This window comes from Eretmochelys imbricata, chromosome 1 (assembly GCF_965152235.1).
Source record: "Eretmochelys imbricata isolate rEreImb1 chromosome 1, rEreImb1.hap1, whole genome shotgun sequence".
Classification (NCBI taxonomy): domain Eukaryota; kingdom Metazoa; phylum Chordata; order Testudines; family Cheloniidae; genus Eretmochelys; species Eretmochelys imbricata.
The window spans coordinates 35009056-35029135 of record NC_135572.1 but is presented as its reverse complement, the minus strand read 5'-3'; the positions used below and the strand labels follow the sequence as shown (position 1 = coordinate 35029135).

The 20080-nt window shown below is 43.7% G+C and overlaps 1 protein-coding gene across 2 annotated transcripts in view; it reads right to left on the bottom strand.

The window, feature by feature from the left end:
• DYNC2H1 (dynein cytoplasmic 2 heavy chain 1) overlaps positions 1-20080 on the bottom strand; it is a 397803-nt gene that overhangs the window by 210325 nt on the left and 167398 nt on the right. For both annotated transcript variants that reach the window (XM_077805779.1, XM_077805787.1), the window contains exons 68-69: positions 7597-7731; positions 6537-6680 (exon numbers count right to left, since the gene is read on the bottom strand). In XM_077805779.1, coding sequence (XP_077661905.1) covers positions 6537-6680; positions 7597-7731 — 279 coding nt within the window. The remainder of the gene's footprint in view (positions 1-6536; positions 6681-7596; positions 7732-20080) is intronic.

The following is a 20080-nucleotide window of genomic DNA, read 5'->3' as shown; positions in this document are numbered from 1 at the left end:
TCGGGGGGAGGTAAAGTTGAAAGCATTGAAGCCAGAGAGATTACAGAAATAGAGGTGTGAGACATTCAAGATTTGGACAAGAGTTTTGGAAGTGGGGTTGGGGGTGGGGAGAGGGCAGAGAGAAAAGGTCATATCTTGGAAATGTGGTTCAGGAAGAAGTAGTAACATTTAGTCACAGCCTTAATTTGTGGGGTTAATGAGAAGGCTGATCTGAAGATGAATCTGAAGATGAGCAACAGGGAGGGTGTTTGTGCTATCCACTACAATAACAGGGGGAGAGAATGGGCTTGTGGGGACAGGAGCTATATTTTGGTCATGCTAGATTAGGTTGTATTCAAACTAGTGAAAGGTTCCATTTCCTCTTACTAAACTACTGAAACATTTAGAATCCCAAACCTTTGTTCCTTTCCTTATTCTGTCCCTTACGGGTAGGATTTGCTTTATTCACAGATTAGCTAATCACTGAAGAGCCTACAATTAAATAAATAAAATCTCAAGATTCACTATATTCAGCCTTGCTTTTTCATATATACTGTAATCTTAGCCAAAGAGCCTAAACTACAGAAAAAGAGGTTACTTAGGTGGTACAGTAACTAGAGTTCTTAAAGATGTGTCCCCTTCACGTGTACCGGCACCTATGCTTTTGATCAGAGATTTCTGGTAGCAGTACCCATTCAGCCCGTGCATATGCCCCACACATCCTTGTGGCCCAGGCCTAGGCTACATGCGGCTCTGTGGGTGAACTATCCACTGCAAAGTCCCACAAGGGAGGCTCCAAAACAGAGGGGAAGGAGGACAGGTAGTAGAGTACCCACAGAGACACCCATCTGAAAAAATTCCCGTCACTGGAAAAGGTGAGTTACCTCTCCTTCAGGTGACTCCCAAGCAGCACTCCACTAAAGAGGTGGGAGGTTCAGAGCAGAGTTCAGTACAGAAGAATTGCATTGCCTACATCAGCTTCTGATCTTTCCCCAGGCACTACGGCATAATGATTAGAGAAAGTATGAACAGAAGAAGTTGCCACTCCACAAATGTCTGCAATTGGTAATCCTTTAATATGGCCACAGATGTAGGCAGTGCTCCTGTGGAATGTGCTATCACTCTCAAAGGAGGCTGAACATGAGTTCTGTTGTAACAGATCTTAATACAACCAGAGATCCACTTTGATAACCTCTGCTTTGAAATTACTGAACACTTGTTTCTGTCAGCAATGGATGCAACTAATCTATGAGATCTTCTAAATAGTTTGGTCTTATCTACATAGATAGCTAATGCCCTCCTGACATCTAGGGTATGGAATATGGCTTCTTGACTAATCTGATGCAGTTTGGAGAAAAACACAGGAGATGAATGGTTTGATTAATATGAAATTCTAAGGACACCTTAAGTAAAAATCTTGGATGAGTCCACAGTGACACTTTCTGTCTAGTGAGTAACGTAAATGTTGGTACTGCCATTAAAGCCCCCAATTCCCCAATCCTTCAGGCAGAAGTGATAGTTACCAGGGAGGCTGTCTTCAAATGATAAATCTAATAGAAAATACATAGCTAATGGCTCAAAAGGATGTTTCACAATGCAATTAAGGACTAGGTTTAGATCCCAGCTAGGAGTAAGATCTCTGACTTGTGGGGAGATATTTAAAAAACCTCTTAGGAATCTTGCTATAGTTGGGTGACCGAAGAGTGAAAAGCCCTCTAGGGGTGTGTGAAAAGCTGTTATTGCTATTAAGTGAACATTAATGGAATTCATAGAAAGACTGGATGTTTTCTAACTGGTAATCCAATACCTTAGGAAGAAGAGAGCGAGTTGGCAAAATCTGATGATAGTTACATCAAAGATAACATTGTTTTCATTTCTGGAGGTAAGTATTTCTTGTAGATTCTTTTCTGCTATTTAATACAAGGTGTTTTACCTCTGACAAACAGGATATCTCTATTCCTGAGAACCATCAAGGAACCATACTTGGAGCCCTAGAAAGATCTTGTCAACAGGGGTGAAATGTTCGACTAGCATCCTAAGTCACTAGGCAAGGACCAAGTGGAAACTGCTATGAAGAGTGAGAGATCAGTCTCACTAGACAGGAATACCAAACTTGTCTTGGCCATGTTGGTGCTATTAATATGACTCTGGCCTGATTTTGTTTGATTTTGCTGAGAACCTTTAATAGTAACAGTGTTGGTGGATACATGTAGAGAAGTCCTTTCATCCATGAGATGAGAAAAGCATCCCTCAGGGACTAGGGAATAAGACCTCCTCTGGAGCAATAGCTGATGCAATTTGTGTTGGCTGCCATGGCAAACAGAGTGATCTCCAGGAAACCCCAAGCTAAGAACATCTTGTGGAAGCCTTGTGGAGTTCAGTTCCCATTCATAATATAGAAAGAAATGAGTGCTGAGGTTGTCTGTCCTGGTGTTCTGAATATCATAGAATCATAGAAGATTTGGGTTGGAAGAGACCTCAGGAGGTCATCTAGTCCACTCCCCTGCTCAAAGCAGGATCAACCCCAACTAAACCCCAACTAAATATGTGTGACGTAATAAGCTCAGATGACTACCTGGTTGGCTATGCACCAATTCCAGAGTTTTACCAATTCAGCACAGAGAGACAGGGACTATTCTCTTCCTTGACAGTTGATATAATACATGCAAGCCACATTGTCTGTCATTATCCTTACTGACTTGGATCTGATTAGAGGTAGCAAGTGTATGCAAACATGTAAGTGAGGCCACCTCTAGTGCCGGCAATGGATTGTGACGGGGTCCCTGAAGAGCTATGGGAAGGATAAATGGGTAGGAGGGATAGACTTGAAATCAATAGTGTAATCAGATGTTATGACTTCCAAAACCCATTTGTCTGATGTTACATTCTCCATGCAGCCTGAAAATGGGAGAGGCAGCATCCATAAGGAGCTGGGGGAGGGGAGGTATGATGTTGCAACTGTAAAACCCTGTTGATTGGATGGGTGTGATTCTTGACCAAGCCATCAAAATGGTTGCATGGAGGTTGTAGATGGCTGAGAAGATGTAGCTATAGCTAAAAGAGGTTCAGATGGTCTATGATAAGTTGCATGTGGGGCTGGGTGTGCTCTTTGTGTCATCTGAAACCTATTAAATCTCCTCTTATTTACAGGAGTATACATACTTATGGATCTCAGCAGGGTTCTCGAGTCCTTTAAAGTGTGGAGAGATCTATCCATCAAGTCTGCAAAAAGCTTGCAACTGCAAAGGGGAGGTCTTTGATGGTACTCTGGACCTCTCTGGGGAAGCCTAATACCTGGAGCCCCAGACACGCTTCTCATAACCAGAGTAATAGATATAGACCACGCTGCAGTATCTGCAGCATTCAAGGAGGTCTGGGGCGATGTCTTTGCCAGGAACTGACCATGTTGTATAATGGCCTTTAATTGGTCACAATGTACCTCTAGCAGGTGCTCAGTAATCCAGTTGAATTGGTTGTAATTTAAATAGTCTTATATGGGTTTGAGTGCCTAATGCTTCACTATTCTGAGGGGGGCTAAAGAGTATGATTTGTGTCCAGAAAGATCAAGCTTCCTGTGATCCTTAATGTACAGGGCGGGCTTTGAGCTATGTTGTCTGCCTTGTTCATTAATGGTCTCAACTACTAGGGAATTCAGAGCCGAGTGAGAAAATACAAACTCCAGTTCCATGGCAGGGACATAATACTTTTTATCTGCCCTCTTGCAGGTAGGCTGAGGTATGCCAAACTGTCTTAGTGGGCTCCATCAGAGCTTCATTGACTGGAACGGATATTCTCATAGATGTCAAAGTGTGTAGAATATCTAGGAATTTATGATGGGACTCCTGAACCTCCTCTAAGTGTGTCAGCAATTTGCTTAATCAGGTCTTGAAACTGTCTGAAGTTATCCATCATAGAAGATAGTGGAAGCATCACAGTTTCATCAGGCAATGAGGAGGAACTATGAGTAAGAGGTGTCACCTTATTCAGCCTTGCTTCTTGCAGATCTCCTCTGGCACAGGTGGTGGTAGAGGAGTTTGAGGAGAATGGTCCCTTCTCTTTTCCCTCCAGTGCAAAGACCTCATTGCAAATTGTTGATCACAGATCACCAATGGTCCCAGAAAGGCCACTGAGGGGGCACATATGGCCTAGGTGGAGGCATCCGTCTGTGTTCCTGATATGTGATGTCATTTGAGGTCTATCCTTCTGTAATACATCAATGTAGAGGGGAGAGCTAAGTGTCTTAGAATAGACAAGGGAACTGAGCACCGAAATTTAAGAGTCTGAGGAGTCCTCTTCCACATATTCCAAAGGGAGCACAGATGTTCAGCTTGCAAAGCAGAAGGGGGAGTAAGGTACTCCAGATGACTGAGTGGTAGGTGACCGAGCAGTAGATGACCAAGAGAATCTTGATGCTGACAAACCCCCAGCACCCATTAACTAAGGAGACTCAAGCTCCAAAAATATTATCAGGTCTTTAGGGTACCTAAATTCTTGGAGTATTGATGTTGTCGAAGACAGGGTTGAGTGAGAACCTGAGGAGGATGGCTTTGATACCAATGCAGGTGGTACCGAGTGCTGGGGTATGTAAGAGTTAAGTAAAAACCTGGGTAACCACTATAGGGGGTAAAGGCACAGGCAAGCACTGTCTCTTCACATGATAGATAGAAGTTGCCACCCTTTTCCCTCCCCTTCTGTTTGTTAAGGATAGATAAGTGTTGCAGCTGCATAAGGAATGTGGTTGTCTGAGGGATACCCTTTGGGTGAAGAAGTGTTATCTCCCCACTCCCTTCCTTTCCCAGCTACATAAATGAGCTCAGGGTCATGGCTCCTTCCTCCCTCCCCTGTGAACTGCTGATTAAGGGAACTTGTGGCTACGATTACTGCAAAGAAATGTATCTTCAACGTAAAAATGTCTGTAGAATATGCTTAATGCTGTAAACAGTAAACAGGGAAGGTATAATTATATTCAGTATATAGCTATTAATATTTGTTATATGGGCATTCATATGATCAAATAAGGGCTTTGGGGGTGTTGTAGTAAATGTGGGTATTTACATATTAACTTAGATAAAAGAGCGTGAGGTGAGCTTACTTGACAATTCGGTTGAGGGGAACAAGTACCGCAATAAAGAAGCCCATTTACTCAATCTGCCTCTGGGTCTCCCTGTTCCTTCTTTTCATCTCTAACATGGAGCACTTGGCATGGGAGTGAATCAGCTCCATTTCCATCAGTATGGTAAATAACCAAGTGGTCTTTGGTATTGTTGACTTCCATGTTACCAGCATCGAGTATTGTTTAGGGACATGCTTAGAACTCTTCTCAACAATGTCTTTGTCACTTTGGGTATGAGTACCCAAAATCAGTACTGAGTCTTTGTTAGACAACTGACTCCTCTTTGCCTTTGCAGTACCAGGATCACTCAGAGCCTGCAAGGAACTCCTCTTGGAACTTGAGGTCTCAGTAGCCTTCTTGTGCATAGGTAACTGAGCTCTTCTTGGAGATTTACTCCTTACCTCCTTTGGCTTAGAAGCAGATGTCGAGGCTACCTATGCTGAGGACTTCAGCACCATAGAATACAGTGCTGCAGTACTGCCTATCTCTCTAGCAGTCTCTGGTGACTGAGATCTTGATGTGGATGGGGCACTGGCCGTACTGGGAAGTCTATGCCCCAGGGGGTCTTCCATCCCTGAATCTGAAGCTGGTTATAGAACTTTCTCTATCATCAGGAGTTTAAACTAGATCTCCCTATTTTTACAGGATCTACCGTTGAAGGAAGTATAGATTTGGGAGATATGAATATCACTCAAAGAGTGGAGGCACTGGGAATGCCTGTCACTGATCAGAATAGCTTCATGGCAGGAAAGGCACCTCTTGAATCCCGGGAAGGCCCGGCATTCCTGAGCAAAATAATGAAAAATGACCCCTAGCAGAGGAAAGTGGTTAAAAATTACCTAACTGTATCTATGAAAATATATGTATTTTCATAGATATAATTAGGGTGTGTGTGTGTGTGTGAGTGTGAGAGAGAGAGAGAAGGGAATGGTTCCAACAACTATAAACATTATAAGATAACTAACTATATGCTAACTAATTAACTAATTGCTAAATATTAGAGATAATAAGCACACAGTAGACTCCATCTCAGGCCAAAGGTGACTGAAAAGGAACTGAGGGCAGTTTGCCCACGCAGCCCCATATAGCCTCAGAGTGGAGCACAAGGACGTGTGGCGCACATGCACAGGCCCAGTGGGCACAGCTACCAAAAATCTCTGATCAAAGGCACAGGAGGCAGGCGAACCTGAAGTGGAGCACCCACAAGGACACTACTCAAAGAAGAATGGATGTTACTTGATTTTGAGTGTTGCAACAAGGATATGACTCCTACATACTGAAAGTAAATACATATATTTGGAATGTATAATGTATAGTAGTACAACATGTCCATACTAATGTTGTGTTATTCTTTAAAAACATCTAGAGCACTTACGAATTTTTAAAAACCACAAGCATATTGATCCCTCTCCTGAATTCACAGCTGCAAAAAAACAGGACATACCTGCTTGCTTTGCAAAGCCCTTTGGAAAAGTCGTAGGAAAGCAGCCAAACTAAAACGGTACATGTTATTAATTTTGGACAAGTCAGAGATAATAAAGTACATCTTGCTGGCACTCTCAGCTAAAAGGAGATAGGCATCCCTCTCCTGTGGATAAAAATTAAAAATACTCAAGATCAGTACTCTACTGCCATCTAAGGGTCACTGAATAAATACTTGTTCAACCTAGCAAAAAACCACTCAGATGCATTCTACAACTTCAGAATATACCATATCCAATCACATTAAAATCAAAGATATTTTGGTTCCTAACATACTTTAAACTCTACTACACTAAAAAATTAATCCACATACAAATATGAATTAAACAAGTTCGTTTGTGTTACTAGAATTAAAATTATGTTTATACTCTTATTATAAGACCTAATGCTTTAATTTATAGTATTCTTATTATAAACCCCCCAATTTTAGGACATATAATCCAGGCCTTTACATTAGTTCCAGTTTGAAATTTGGCATAAAACATGTTAGTTCAAAATTACTTTTCTATTCTTTTCATTTTAACCATTTTTTTATTTATTTTAAAATATTTCAGTTATGTATTCATTCAAGAAGTGTAAAACTGATAAAGTGTAACAATTAAAAACGCTTTTGGTGCTTGTATATCTGAAAATATCCCTTACTTCAAAGAAAGAAATAAGCACAGCACTACCCATACACATGGAGATGCATGCATGAAATCTTGGCTCCATTTAAATCAATGGCAAAACTTCCATTGACTTCAGTGGGACCAGGATTTCACCTCTGATTTGTTCATGTCCATCTTTAAACATCAGACACAATAAGTGCTCTCATTTTAGCATTAGACATGTAGCTAAATAGCAAGTATAATAGTACAAAAATAATAACCGACCAACTAAAGCGGAAAATAACGTATGTAGGAGATAATCCTTATATATTGCAGGGCTGGTCCATGGACATCAACAGGATTACACAGGAGCAATAATGTTATTTCTGACATTGAAAAAATAATAAAAAGAAACATTTTAAGAATAGACATCACCTGATCAAGAGAAATCTGAAGTTTGTGAGACTCAGCAAGAGATTCTTGGATGAGTGCACTACTTGCTTTGGTCTGATTCAAAGATTCAATCAGATCCTTATTTTCAAGTAGGTTGCCTTGTGATGTTGCAAGAGTCTGAAAAAAATTAAAATTAACTTTAATAAATTAACTCATAAGTTTACACTTCAGGAAACTGTGCAATGTATAAATGGAATATGATGCTGATACCAATACCAGAATTTATCTTGAGAGAGAAATTGCTTTTACCTTTGCAGGTGCCTCTAACATGTTTGTTAGTCTTGAAACAGATAAAAAGCATATTAGAGATAAGATGGTCAGCCTGAAAACTGAAGTGTTATGTTGATGCAGCAATAAAACACATGAACAATCTACAAAAAATCGAGAAGGAGTTGCTAGCTTTTATTGGGCTTATAGAAAAAGATGGCCTCATAGTCAGAGCCTTATCCACTCCCCCCTAAAAGGCAGATCTGAGACTCAGATGCAGGAATTATTTAATACCTTTCCTTTTACAATTTTAACTTGTAGTTGGCTGGCTTTTGTAATCTTGCAGATTCCAAGGAAGTTTCTACCTAGCTACTTTCTCTCTAAAGACACTCAACCTCTGTAAGATTTACTCTTCCTCTTTCCCAACTGCAGTTACTGTGATTTACTAGCAACTAAAAATATCCAAATTATACAATCAGAACTCCTCTCTGAAATCCCAATGACCATTCCATAATTTTTTTCTGAATTTTCTTGTACAATTATCTTTACTTCATGTTAATCTAGAAAGTTTGAATGTAGCACTATTATTTGGGGTGAGGGGGAGAAATACCAAAAGATTTCTTTTCTGGGAGTAACATTTTCCTGAATCTGCCTTCTGATGGGAAGTTATTTTCCTGATGGTCAGATGAATGCATAACATTATTTAAGCCAGGACAGAGCGACTTTGGCAAATCAAACAGTGACAAGCAATGCACAAAGGGCAGTTTTGAAATCCCTCCTGAAAACACTCTGTAACTGTCTATCAATTGATCTTTGAAGAAAAAAATTCCCCCTATGAGGAAATGACCATTTCTATTTCTAGGGAGGATATGGTCCTGTTGGCTTTAAATAGGGCCAGGATGGTATCCTTTGATTCCTGAATCTTAGACAACTTCAGAGCCTGTTCGCTCAGGTGTTTTTATTTGTATGGGTTCTCACATTCTTCCCTTAAGACACTCTTCAAGGACAGATGGAGAGGAAATGCAGTCTCTGCTTGGGCATTCAAAGATACCGGGGTTTGTCTGCAGATTCCTCCTTTTCTGGATGATTCTCTATTGCAGCCACCACTTTTTTACACTTGTTGGCAATTTTTTTTGTTTACTGGTTCATTTGTGGTGCCTGCTCTTGATCAGACTGAGAAAGCTCTCCCTCTTAGACTGACAAGCTGAAGGAGGAGTGGGGGAAGCTTTGCAGTACTTCCCAGGCTTCTTCTTTCCCTTTTTTGGCTTCCAAGGGTGAGCAAGTTCTCTTCCCCTCCTTGACGCAATTTGACACTCTTGGTGGTATCTCTCTCGGACTGATTTCCATAAATTTCTTGGAATTCATCCTGAGAGGATGGGTAGATTTGCAGGATGACAGCCTACTTTTCCAAGGACAATAGCACCAATTTCAAGAAATGGCAACTTCAATGGGCTAGAGAGCCAGTTTCACCAGTTCCATTCCCTGGCAGTAACAACATCAGTGGTCTGAAAGCAGGCAGGACACAGTCTATCTTCCACTGAGCCTGCTAAGCTAACCTCACGGATGGTGCACTTTTTGGACTTGTCTCTGTTTCTTAGGATACTGAACCATGAAAGGGAGATGAGAGCCAAGCAGGGAGGATGTGAGTGGTGAACGGTGGTTGGATACTAATGTGAGGGAGACTAATGTGAAGACCCATGCATAAGAATTTATTTAGTGTCTCTGCAATGGCCTTATCTTCCTTGAGCGCTCCTTCGATCATCCAGTGACTCTATTGAGTGTTTGGCAAGCTTCCTGCTTCTGGTGTACTTTAAAAAAAATCTGTTAGTATTTTTTGCCTTTGGCTAGCTGGTCTTCAAATTCCTTTTTGGCCTGTGTAATTATATTATTACACATGACTTGCCAGAGTTTATGTTCCTTTCTATTTTCTTCAGTAGGATTTGACTTCCAATTTTTAGAAAATGTATTTTTGTGTCTAACCACCTCTTTTACTCTATTGTTTAGCCATAGTAGCATTTTTTGTCCTCTTACTGTTTTTTTAATTGGGGTGTATAATTTGAGCCTCTATTATGGTGTTTTGAAAAAGTTTCCTTGCAGCTTGCAGGCATTTCACTCTTGTGACTGTTCCTTTTAATTTCTGTTTAACTAAAATGTACTAATGGAATCATAGTATACTGATATAATCTCATGTCAATGCACAAATGAGACTTCCATATAAATCCTTGTACATCGAGAAGTACAAATACCTTTAACAAGCGTATGCTGTGTCACTGATAAGCCCCACAGTTTCAAGGAACAGCTGCTTCTCTCCCCCGCCCTCCAAAGAACAGCAACCAGGAGGAGAAACCCCTGAGGGTGGAGAGTTACTAGGGAAAGGAAGGTGGAAGGGGAAGGAATCCTCAAGGAAAGAAGAGTCCTCCAAAAGAGCCAGTGGAGCAGGAAGATCAAGGATAGGGAGAAGATGCCCATAGTGGGGCACTTTATGGGGAAGACCAGGAAAATTAACAAAAAAGTGGGAGGTGAGTGTGACTGACCATGGACAGCATGCACAAAGAGGTGTAAGGGATACCCAGAACACATATGCCTTCAATATTAATAACTACAGATTCCTTCTGGCCTTCAAAAAGTATGAATAGCTATCCACCTTTGTTTATCCCCAAATAGGATCTATCTAAGAAGTAAAGACAATTTTAAAAACATTTCACATAATTTGAGACACTTTCTCTAAGGACCCACAGATAAGCCAAAGTTGGGAGTTCCTTTCCCAAGAATAGAAACTAAAATGGCTAAGAGTATTGTTAATCACCTAGGCAAAAATCTCTCATAATTTGCATATGGGCAAAACCTCTTTCTCACTCCCAACCTCGCTAAAAAGAACTCCAAGTTACAAACCAACAGTCACACCCTGTTTTCCTATGTAATGTGGCCCATTGCACATTGTGACTGGCTCAAGAGATGGGTGGGGAAGCTACAAGTTAAACAAACTAGAAGTGTGGCTGCAAGATTGAAGGGCAAACTGGGCAAACTGCCTGTCATCCCAAGAAATCCAAACCATGTTTTCATCCCAAATTATGAACTACACATCATTTTCCTTATTAAACAAATATACCAGGAATAATCCGTCTTTCACCTCAAATTAGAAGCTACAGATATGTTAGTGTTGAAAGTCAGATCTACCTCCTTCTATATGTGGAAAATATCCCTTGTATTGTAAGTCCTAAATAATGTGAAATGCTTAGAAGATTATTATATATATAATTAGAAGATTATAAGAGATATTGTTGGTTTTCACTGTAAATAATTGTTGTACTCCAGAAGTAACAGGATTTGTCTGGTACAAGGAAGAAGAAATGTTAGAAGATATAAAAAAGGATATAACTTTTAAATATGAAAAGAAATTACTTGGGGAGGGGAGTACCCCAACTGACAGTGGGGGCAAATAATGAAATACAATCCTTGAAATGAATCAAACTTAAAAAGCCTCTGATAAGAAAAAAAATTGAAGAAATTTGTTATACCCCGTCACCATCTCCTGCATACCAATGGAAACAGCAGAAAAACTAAGGATATGTCTACAGTGCAACGTAAGTCCAGAGTTAGGAGAACTCAAGTTAGCAGACCCTGCATTTGTTAGCCATGGGCTTGAGTGTCTACACTCGTCTGCAAAGTGAAGGTTAGGAATTGCTGAACCCTGGGTCCCAAGCTGGGACTCCAGCATCTTACACTGCATTTTGCTAGCTCAATTCCAACCACCTACACTCCTGACTTCCCAGTGCCTTCCTAAAATGTGGTCGCTCTAGCCCTTTGTTTGTGGTGCAGTGTGGGAAAACTTGACTGAACACAGGACAAAGAAAGTCAGAGCATGAGATTGTGGAACACTTTTGGCAGACTCCGAGAGCACAAGTGCAGTGAGGCTGCATCTACACTGCAAAGCAATAGGGCTTGAACCCTGGGTCCCAGCTTGACTCAGGCTCAGACCCTCCACCACTCTGGGGTCCTGGGACCCTGGGTCCAAGTCCTGGGTTAGCATGATTTATATGTAGACAGAAGGGGTTAGGCATGAACCCTGAGTTTGAACCCTGGACTTACACTGCAGCATAAATATACCCTAAACTGAAACCTGAGCACCCACTTGGCATGTGTCCCATAGGAATAAGAAGATGGGCCTCTCCAAAGAGCCCATAAACTCTAGTATATAAAACTGAGGTCACCATGTGCTCAAGAAAATTGATTGAACCCAGCAAGAAGCTGCAGAATCTTAAGAGCAACTGCCGCGCAGAAAGGACTCTCCCCCATCCCAGGGTGAACAGGAAAACAAGTGGGGAGGTTTCATTTCAAAGACTATTTCCCCTTCTATTTTTTCACATACAGATAACTAGGTTATCTTGATAAGTCTACACACACTCTAGTGAGACCTCAAGGAAGAATATATTAGTTTTTAACTCCTTTCTATGTCTAAGCAAATTGGCCTAGAGACTGAAAACAGTAACTTTAAGCAATTGTTTTTAATATTCTAAACTTGTCCACTTTTGGATCAATCTAGTCCAGGGGTCGGTAACCTTTAAGAAGTGGCATGCCAAGTCTTCATTAATTTAAGGTTTTGCATGCCAGTAATAAATTTTACATTTATAGGGCGCCCCCCGACGGAACCCCAGACCAGCAGCAAGGTGAGCGGGACCAGCGGCTGGTATCCCAGGCCGGCAGCAGGCTGAGCAGGTCCGATGGCCAAGATCCCGGCTGACAAGGGGCCAGTGGCCAGAACCCCAGACCTTCAGTGGGCTGAACGGGGTGTCAGACAGAACCCCAGACCAGCAGCAGCTCACCCACTGCCGGTCTGGGGTTCCGTCCGCTGGCTCCTGCCAGCCAGGGTCCTGGCCACCAGCCCCGCTCAGCCCGCTGCCGGCCTGGTGTTCCGTTCACTCAGGCCGGCAGCAGGCTGAGCGGGGCAGGCGGCCAAGACCCCAGCTGGCAAGGGGCCGGCAACCAGAACTCCAGACCATCAGCGCCCTGAACAGGGCCGGCAGACAGAACCCCAGACCGGCGGCGGGCTGAGCAGCTTAGCCCACTGCCGGTCTGAGGTTCTGTCTGCAGGCTCCTACCAGCTGGGGTCCTGGCCGCCGGCCCTGCTCAGCCTGCTGGGGGTTCCATTCACCCAGGCCGGCAGCAGGCTGAGTGGGGCCAGCAGCCGGGACCCCGGCTGGCAAGCGGCTGGCAGCCGGAACCCCAGACCGGCGGTGTGCTGAGTGGCTCAGCCCACCGCTGGTCTGGGGTTCCGTCCACCGGCTCCTGCCAGCCAGGGTCCCTGCTGCCGTCCCCGCTCAGCCTGCTGCTGGCCTGGAGTTCCGTTCACTCAGGCAGGCAGTGGGCTGAGCGGGGCCGGCAGCCGGAACCCCGGCTGGCAGCAGCGTGCCAGTAAAAATCGTCTCGCGTGCCACCTTTGGCATGCATGCCGCAGGTTGCCAACCCCTGATCTAGTCAAAGAGTACTAACCACAATCTGTGCCTTAAAGACAAGTGAATCATTGAAAGTGTGATCAATGTGTTAGGAATTGAGAATTTATGATCATAAGTCAACGTAATAAAAAATCTTGGTAATTTGCATTGTTCCTTGATATAAGTCCTGAGCCTCAACTCTAGTCTATGGTAATTGCTTGCAAGACTGTACTGTGTGTGTAATACATGCCTAGAAGATTGGTATTATCTACACATGAGTTGTGAACTGTGGCTGGATACTAATGTGGTTCTGGATGAATTAGTACATTGTTGGTTGGTTAAGAATAAGAAAGTGTCCTGATTTGACAAATACTGTTTGAGTTAAAAGTTGACGGAAAAAGAACCCAGTATTAAAAGTAGCAACACTCCCTGGACTCAATAAAAAGGGGTTATTCTATTCATACTTATCCAATTGGCAAACAAAGTTTGTTAGATTTCAGCTTGAAAATCTAACTAGCAAATTCATAAACGTATTCCCCTTTCCTGCTTACAGAGGTAAGTAAATGGACAGTGGAAGGATATTATTTACTTTTTTTAAAGAGAAAGTTACTCACCTTGTGCAGTAATTGAGGTTCTTCGAGATGGCTGACCCTGTGCATGCTCCACTTCAGGTGTCTTGGTGCCCTGCACTTGTAATCAAATGTTTGTAGTAGCAGTGCCCTGGTTGGCCGCTCATGCGTGGCAGCCGTCTCGTGCCGCTCCAAGCAGCCACCTAGCATGCGCAGCCAACCATCCCCCAGTTCCTTCTCTACCCCAGAGGATTGGCGTAAAACTCTGAAGTAGAGGGGAGCAGGGGGTAGGGAGCACCCACAGGGACAACCATCTTGAAGAACCTCAGTTACTGCACAAGGTGAGTAACCTTCTCTTCTTCTTTGAGAAGAAGGTGACTGTTGAGCAGTGCCCCCAGTGGAGGGGAGGAGCTTCGGAGTTGGTTTATGTATGGTGGATAGCATCAAGAGTCCAAACTGAGCGTCTGCAGTTGATTGTTGTTCTAAAGCGTAGTGTTTAGTAAAGCTATGGGCTAATGCCCAGGTAGCTGCTTTGCAAATGTCCACGATGGGCACATTGTTGAGAAAGGCCACAGATGTCAATATTGCTCTGGTGGAGTTTGTGCATACTCCAGAGGGAGCTGTCAGATTGTGGTTTTGGTAACACAACTGGATACATGTCAATATAGATTTGGATAGTCTTTGGATATAGTTTGACCCTTTGATCATTCTGTTGTGGAGAAAAAGAGTCTGGATGATTTTCTAAATGTTTTTGTTTTTTCTATATTGAACGCTAGAGCTCTGTGAACGTCTAACATGTGAAGGGAGGCCTCCCTGCTGTCAGTGTGTGGTTTCGGGAAGAATACAGGTAAGTAAATGGGATGATTTAAATGGAACGTTGATATGACCTTGGATATGAATTTAGGGTGTGGTCACAGAATTAATTTGTCTTTGAGGAATGCTGTGTAAGGTGGGTGTGCCATTAGGGCACCTAGTTCTCCCACCCTTCTTGCTGATGTGATGGCTACTAGGAAGGGCACCTCCATAGATAAGTGTAACAATGAACAGGTTGCAAGGGGTTCAAACAGTTTCCCCATGAGAATGCGGAGAACAAGGTTGAGGTCCCACATAGGAGTCAGGTCTCTTAGTGTGGGATAGGTGTTATCTATGTCTTTAAGGAAGCATTTAGTCAATGGACTAGCAAATATGGTGAATTCGTCCACCTTGGTGTGGAAGGAGCTGATGGTAGCCAAATGTACTCTGAGTGAGCTGGTGGATAACCCAGATTTTTTAAGTGCCAGTATATAATCGAGGATACGGAGTAATGGGGCCGACTGTGGAATAATATGGTTGTCTTGGCACCAAGTACAGAATCGGTTCCATTTATGCGTATACATCTTTCTTGTAGTTAGTCTGTGGCTGTTCAGTAGTATGTCTTGTACTTCAGTAGAACATTCCCTCTCGAGCCCTTTCATCCATGGAGTAACCAGGCCTTCAGGTGGAGTACGGCAATGTTGGGGTGACGGATACATCCCACATCCTGTGTCAGCAGATGAGGCACTAGGGGAAGGGTTCATGGTGGTTTCACTGCTATCTGTTTCAGGTAGGGAAATCATGTTTGTCTGGCCCATATTGGTGCAATGAGAATGACCCTGGATTTGTTTTGCCTAATCTTGTGAAGGACACAACTCAGCAATGGGATTGGAGAGAAGGCGTACAATAGTGGAGCTTCCCATTTCAGAAGGAAGGTGTCGCCCCGGGAGTTGTGCCCCAGTCTGGCCTGGGAGCAGTACTGTGGACACTTGGCATTGTGGGCAGTAGCAAATAGGTCTATTGTGGGGAATCCCCATTGTCTGAATACGGCTTTGAGGATTCCGGGAAGCATCTCCCACTCATGGATTTGGAAGAAGTCTCTGCTTAGTTGATCCGCTGTTGCGTTCTGGCGTCCGGGCAAATAGGATGCCAGAAAATGTATGTTGCTGGTGATGCACCATTGTCAGAGCCGAACTGCTTCTGAACAGAGGGGATAAGATCGAACCCGCCTTGGAGATTTATATAGTACATAGTTGCTAGATTGTCAGTGAGAATCTTGACAGTCTTGTTGTGTATTAGAGGAAGAAAGTGCTGGCAAGCGTTCTGGACTGCCCTTAACTCCAGTAAGTTTATGTGGGGATTGGATTCCGCTACTGACCAGCGACCCTAGATGGTACTGTCATGTAAGTGTGCCCTCCAACCCAGGAGGGAAGCTTCTGTGGTGATTGTCATAGATGGAGCTTTTTGTAGGAAGGGGACACCTGAGCATGTCCACCATGTGAGCAAGTCCTTCACTCTGCGGGACATTGTGAGACATCTGTTGAGGGAGTGTCTGGGCAGAATATAGACCATGCAGAGCCAGGCCTGTAAACATCTCATGTGGAGCCTGGCATATTTTACAACAAATGTTGTAGTCGTCATGTGCCCCAAAAGTTTTAAGAACGTTCTGGTGGATGTTTGTGGGCTGCCCCTCACTGTTGTAATCAGATTAGTTGAGGTGAGGAAGCGTTGTTGGGGTAATCTTGCTGTCACGTTGAGACAGTCGAGATGTGCCCCTATAAACGTCCACTGTTCTGTAGGTATCAGGGTGGACATCTGAAGATTTATTTGTAAGCCCAGGGCTGTAAAAAGGGTTATTGTCATGCGAGTGGTGCTCGTTGCTGTCTGTTGTGTTGGTGCCTTTAGAAGGCAGTCGTCTAAATATGGAAAGATCATCACTCCCTGCTGGGGAGGTGAGCAGCCACAATGGCGAGAACTTTGGAAAACAACCTTGTGGTGGTGGACAGGCCAAAAGAAAGCACTCTTATCGGAAATGTTGTTTCCCTAGGGTGAAGTGCAGGAATCATCTGTGCGCCAGGTGGATGGTAACATGAAAGTAAGAATCTTGTAGGTCGAGGGCCAAGAGCCAATCTCCTTTCTCCAATGCCGGAATTATTGTGGATGGAGTCACCATTTTGAAACATTGTGTTCTCACAAACTTGTTGAGTTTCCATAAATCCAGGATGGGACTCCACCCTCCAGTTTTTTTTCTGAGTGAGAAAACAATGGGAATAAAACCCTCTCCCACTGTGTTGAACTGTTACAGTTTCCACGGAACTTAATTGTAAGAGGTGATTTATTTCCTGTTGTAACAGGTGCTCGTGAGAGGGATCCCTGAAGAGGGACAGGGAAGGGGAATGGGCAGGTGGGATAGAAATAAAGGGGATGGAGTAACCCTGCTGGATAATTTCCAGAACCCATTTGTCTGTAGTGATGGTCTTCTAGACTGGGTAATATGTTAGCAGTCGTTCTCCAAATGGGCTGGAGATACGATGTAAATCTGGAATTAGGGAATATGGGGTTCTCGTATCCTCAACCAATACTTCAAAATGTTTGCCTGGAAGTAGATGGTCAGGCGTGGATGGCTGATCTTGGAGCTGCCGGCATTGGTCATAGTGTCGTTGGGGTTGAGTATATGGAGCAGTGCGGAATCGTGGCTTGTAAATTCTGCCCTGTTTCTGTTTATTTGGAGGGACATAAATTCCAAGTGTCTTCAAGGTTGCCTGGCAGTCCTTTAAGGTGTGTAATGGCGCGTTGGTGTTGTCCGCAAACAGTTTTTGGACTCCAAAAGATAAGTCATCAACTGTGGCTTGAACTTCCCTTGGAAACTGGGACAGATGTAGCCAGGAAGTGCGATGCATGACGACGGATGTAGCTACTGAATGTGCTGCCATGCCTGCAGAATCAAGAGAAGGCTCAAAGGCTGTTCTGGCGATGAGGGAACTCTCCATGATGTTAGCCTTATATTGTTCTCATTTGTCATCTGGAAGCTGTTCAATAAAAGCTGACATTTGAGAGAACAGGTTTCGTGTATATTTGGCCATTTAGGCCAAGTAGTTGGCTATACGGAATTGGAGGGTAGCTGATCAGTAGGCTTTCTGCCTGAAAAGGTCTAGCCTTTTCCAGTCCTTGTCACAAGGGGTGGTTCTAGATTGATGTTGCTTTCCCCTTTGATTACCACCAATGAGTTTGGGGTGGGGGGGGTGAATAAAAACTCAGTTCCTTTTGTAGGGACATACTACTTCTTGTCAGATCTTTTACAAGAAAGTGGGGCTGTGGCAGGTATCTGACAGATTATTTTTGTCAGATCCATTATGGCTGCATTAATAGGCAATGCAATCTTTGCTGATGGGGATGCCTAAAGTATGAGTTTGTGCTGGGTCTCTGGTAGCTCTGCTAGTGAGATGTCTAGGGATTCAGCTACTCGTTTGAAGAGCTCCTGGAAGGATTTGAAATCATCCCCCAAGGTGGGGAGTGGTGGAATTATTGTTTTGTCTGGCGATGAAGATGAAATGTGGGTGGGTGGAAGGGTATCACCCTCAGGCGCATCTTCAGGTTCCTCTATCTCCTCATCCAGCGCTTCTGAAGGAGCTGGTGCAGGAGGTGAAGGGGAGCAAGTTGTTCTGGATCTAAGTGGGTTGGGGGGGGCCTGTGGTTCTGAGCCCTATACAATGCCCATGGGTCCCAGTATGCCGAGTTGGGTGGAAACGCCATGGGAGGCAGTACCAATAGTGGAGGCTGCCAGCCTTCTGCATCTGTAGACATGCAGTGCTGAGAGTGTCCTGGTTTAGGTGAGGAATGGTGCAGGGTGTAGATCCCTGCCTCATCCTCTTCGTCCTCATCGCTGAAGAGAGGAGGAGCTGAGCCAAAGGGAGTAGCAACCAGGCTTGGTCCCGGTCTGGCTGGGGTGCCGTCGGTGCCGAATAGCAGAGTCCCAGGTGTTGAGGTAATGTTGGAGACCCCAAGGTATGGCCACTAGTTAAGTTGAGGGGATAAAAAGCCATAAAAGTCAAAAAAGTCTCCCTGCTGAAGGCCTAAGGGCTTCTTCTCAACCCCCCTTAATAAAATTCAGGCCTAGCTAGTTTAAATAAGCTCTTTTGCTTTTAAAACAATGTTGCAGTCGCAAATAATGCCTCATAGTGTAAGGTTTGCTGACGCCAAGCTAAAGATAATAAGAGAGACAGTTACAAGGCCAGACAAAATGTGCTAGTTGTTTAAGTTGCTAAAAATGCTTGTTAAAAGTTGCAAAAAATAAACATTGTTGTAACCCATATAAAAAAGCAAAGTATTTATATAAAGTTTTAATTAGCTAATGTGTAGTGCAGTAGCATTAAAAAATATAAAAGTGTGTATAATAACCTGCTCTAAGGTGCAGGATTTGAAATTCTATTCTCCCTGTACCTTGTTTGCAGCTGCAAATAAACTTTTCAGCTTCTCCACCCCACTGTGATTATTGAGTGAAGCACACCGGGTAACAAACCCCCCCTTGCTGTTGTTTTGCCTCTCAGCACTGGGTGCCGGCAACAGTAACAAGGAGATCTCCCTGTTTGATTAATTGCTGTGGCACCGGGAGAATCAGCACCAAGGACAGCAGCATGCTCTGGCTGGGAATCAGGGTGAGAGCTGCAGGAAATCTCAGGATTGCATATTCCTGGTGCCTCATGGTCCAGTGCTTTTGGTGCCTTTGGTACCGGGGTAGATTTTTACTTCAGAGATCGCTTTTTTGGAGGCGACTCTCACTGTGGCGAAGAATGAGACCTCTTTTTTGCACCCTTTTTAGGAGAAAACTCCTAGTAGTAACTTTGGAGGTAGAGCCCCAGTCAGACGCTGCCACTGGTGACCGTTGGCCAGGAGACATCCTGGACTTGGGGTCAGAGGCTGGTTTGAGGGATTTCTCCATCATCAGGAGTTTTAATTGGAGATCCCTGACCTTCCTCGTCTGAACGGTCAGTTTTTTGCAGTGGGGACATTTCTGAGCAATGTATGTCTCCCCTAAGCATTGGACACACTACACGTGGCCGTCAGAGACCGGCACAGAGAGTCTGCAGGTCAGGCAGCATTTAAAGCCAAGAGAGATGGACATATCTGAAGGGACATTAGTTTTGAAGAAGAAATAGGAATAATCCCATTCTGTCCCTCTTCTGTTTTTCGCGGGGAAGGGAGACAACTAGTAATTTTTTTCATAAGATAAACAAGAAATAGGAAAAATAAAGGAATAAGAGGTTACTAGCTGGGGGGGGGAACACAAAATAATATCTAAAGTTATAAGGGGCGCTGCTGTCGCTCCAACTCAAGCCAAAGGCGGTAGAGAAGGAACTGAGGGACGGTTGGCTGCACATGCTTGGTAGCCACTTGGAGCGGCGTGAAACAACTACCGCGCATGTGTGGCCAACCGGGGCACTATTACTACAAATCTCTGATTACAAG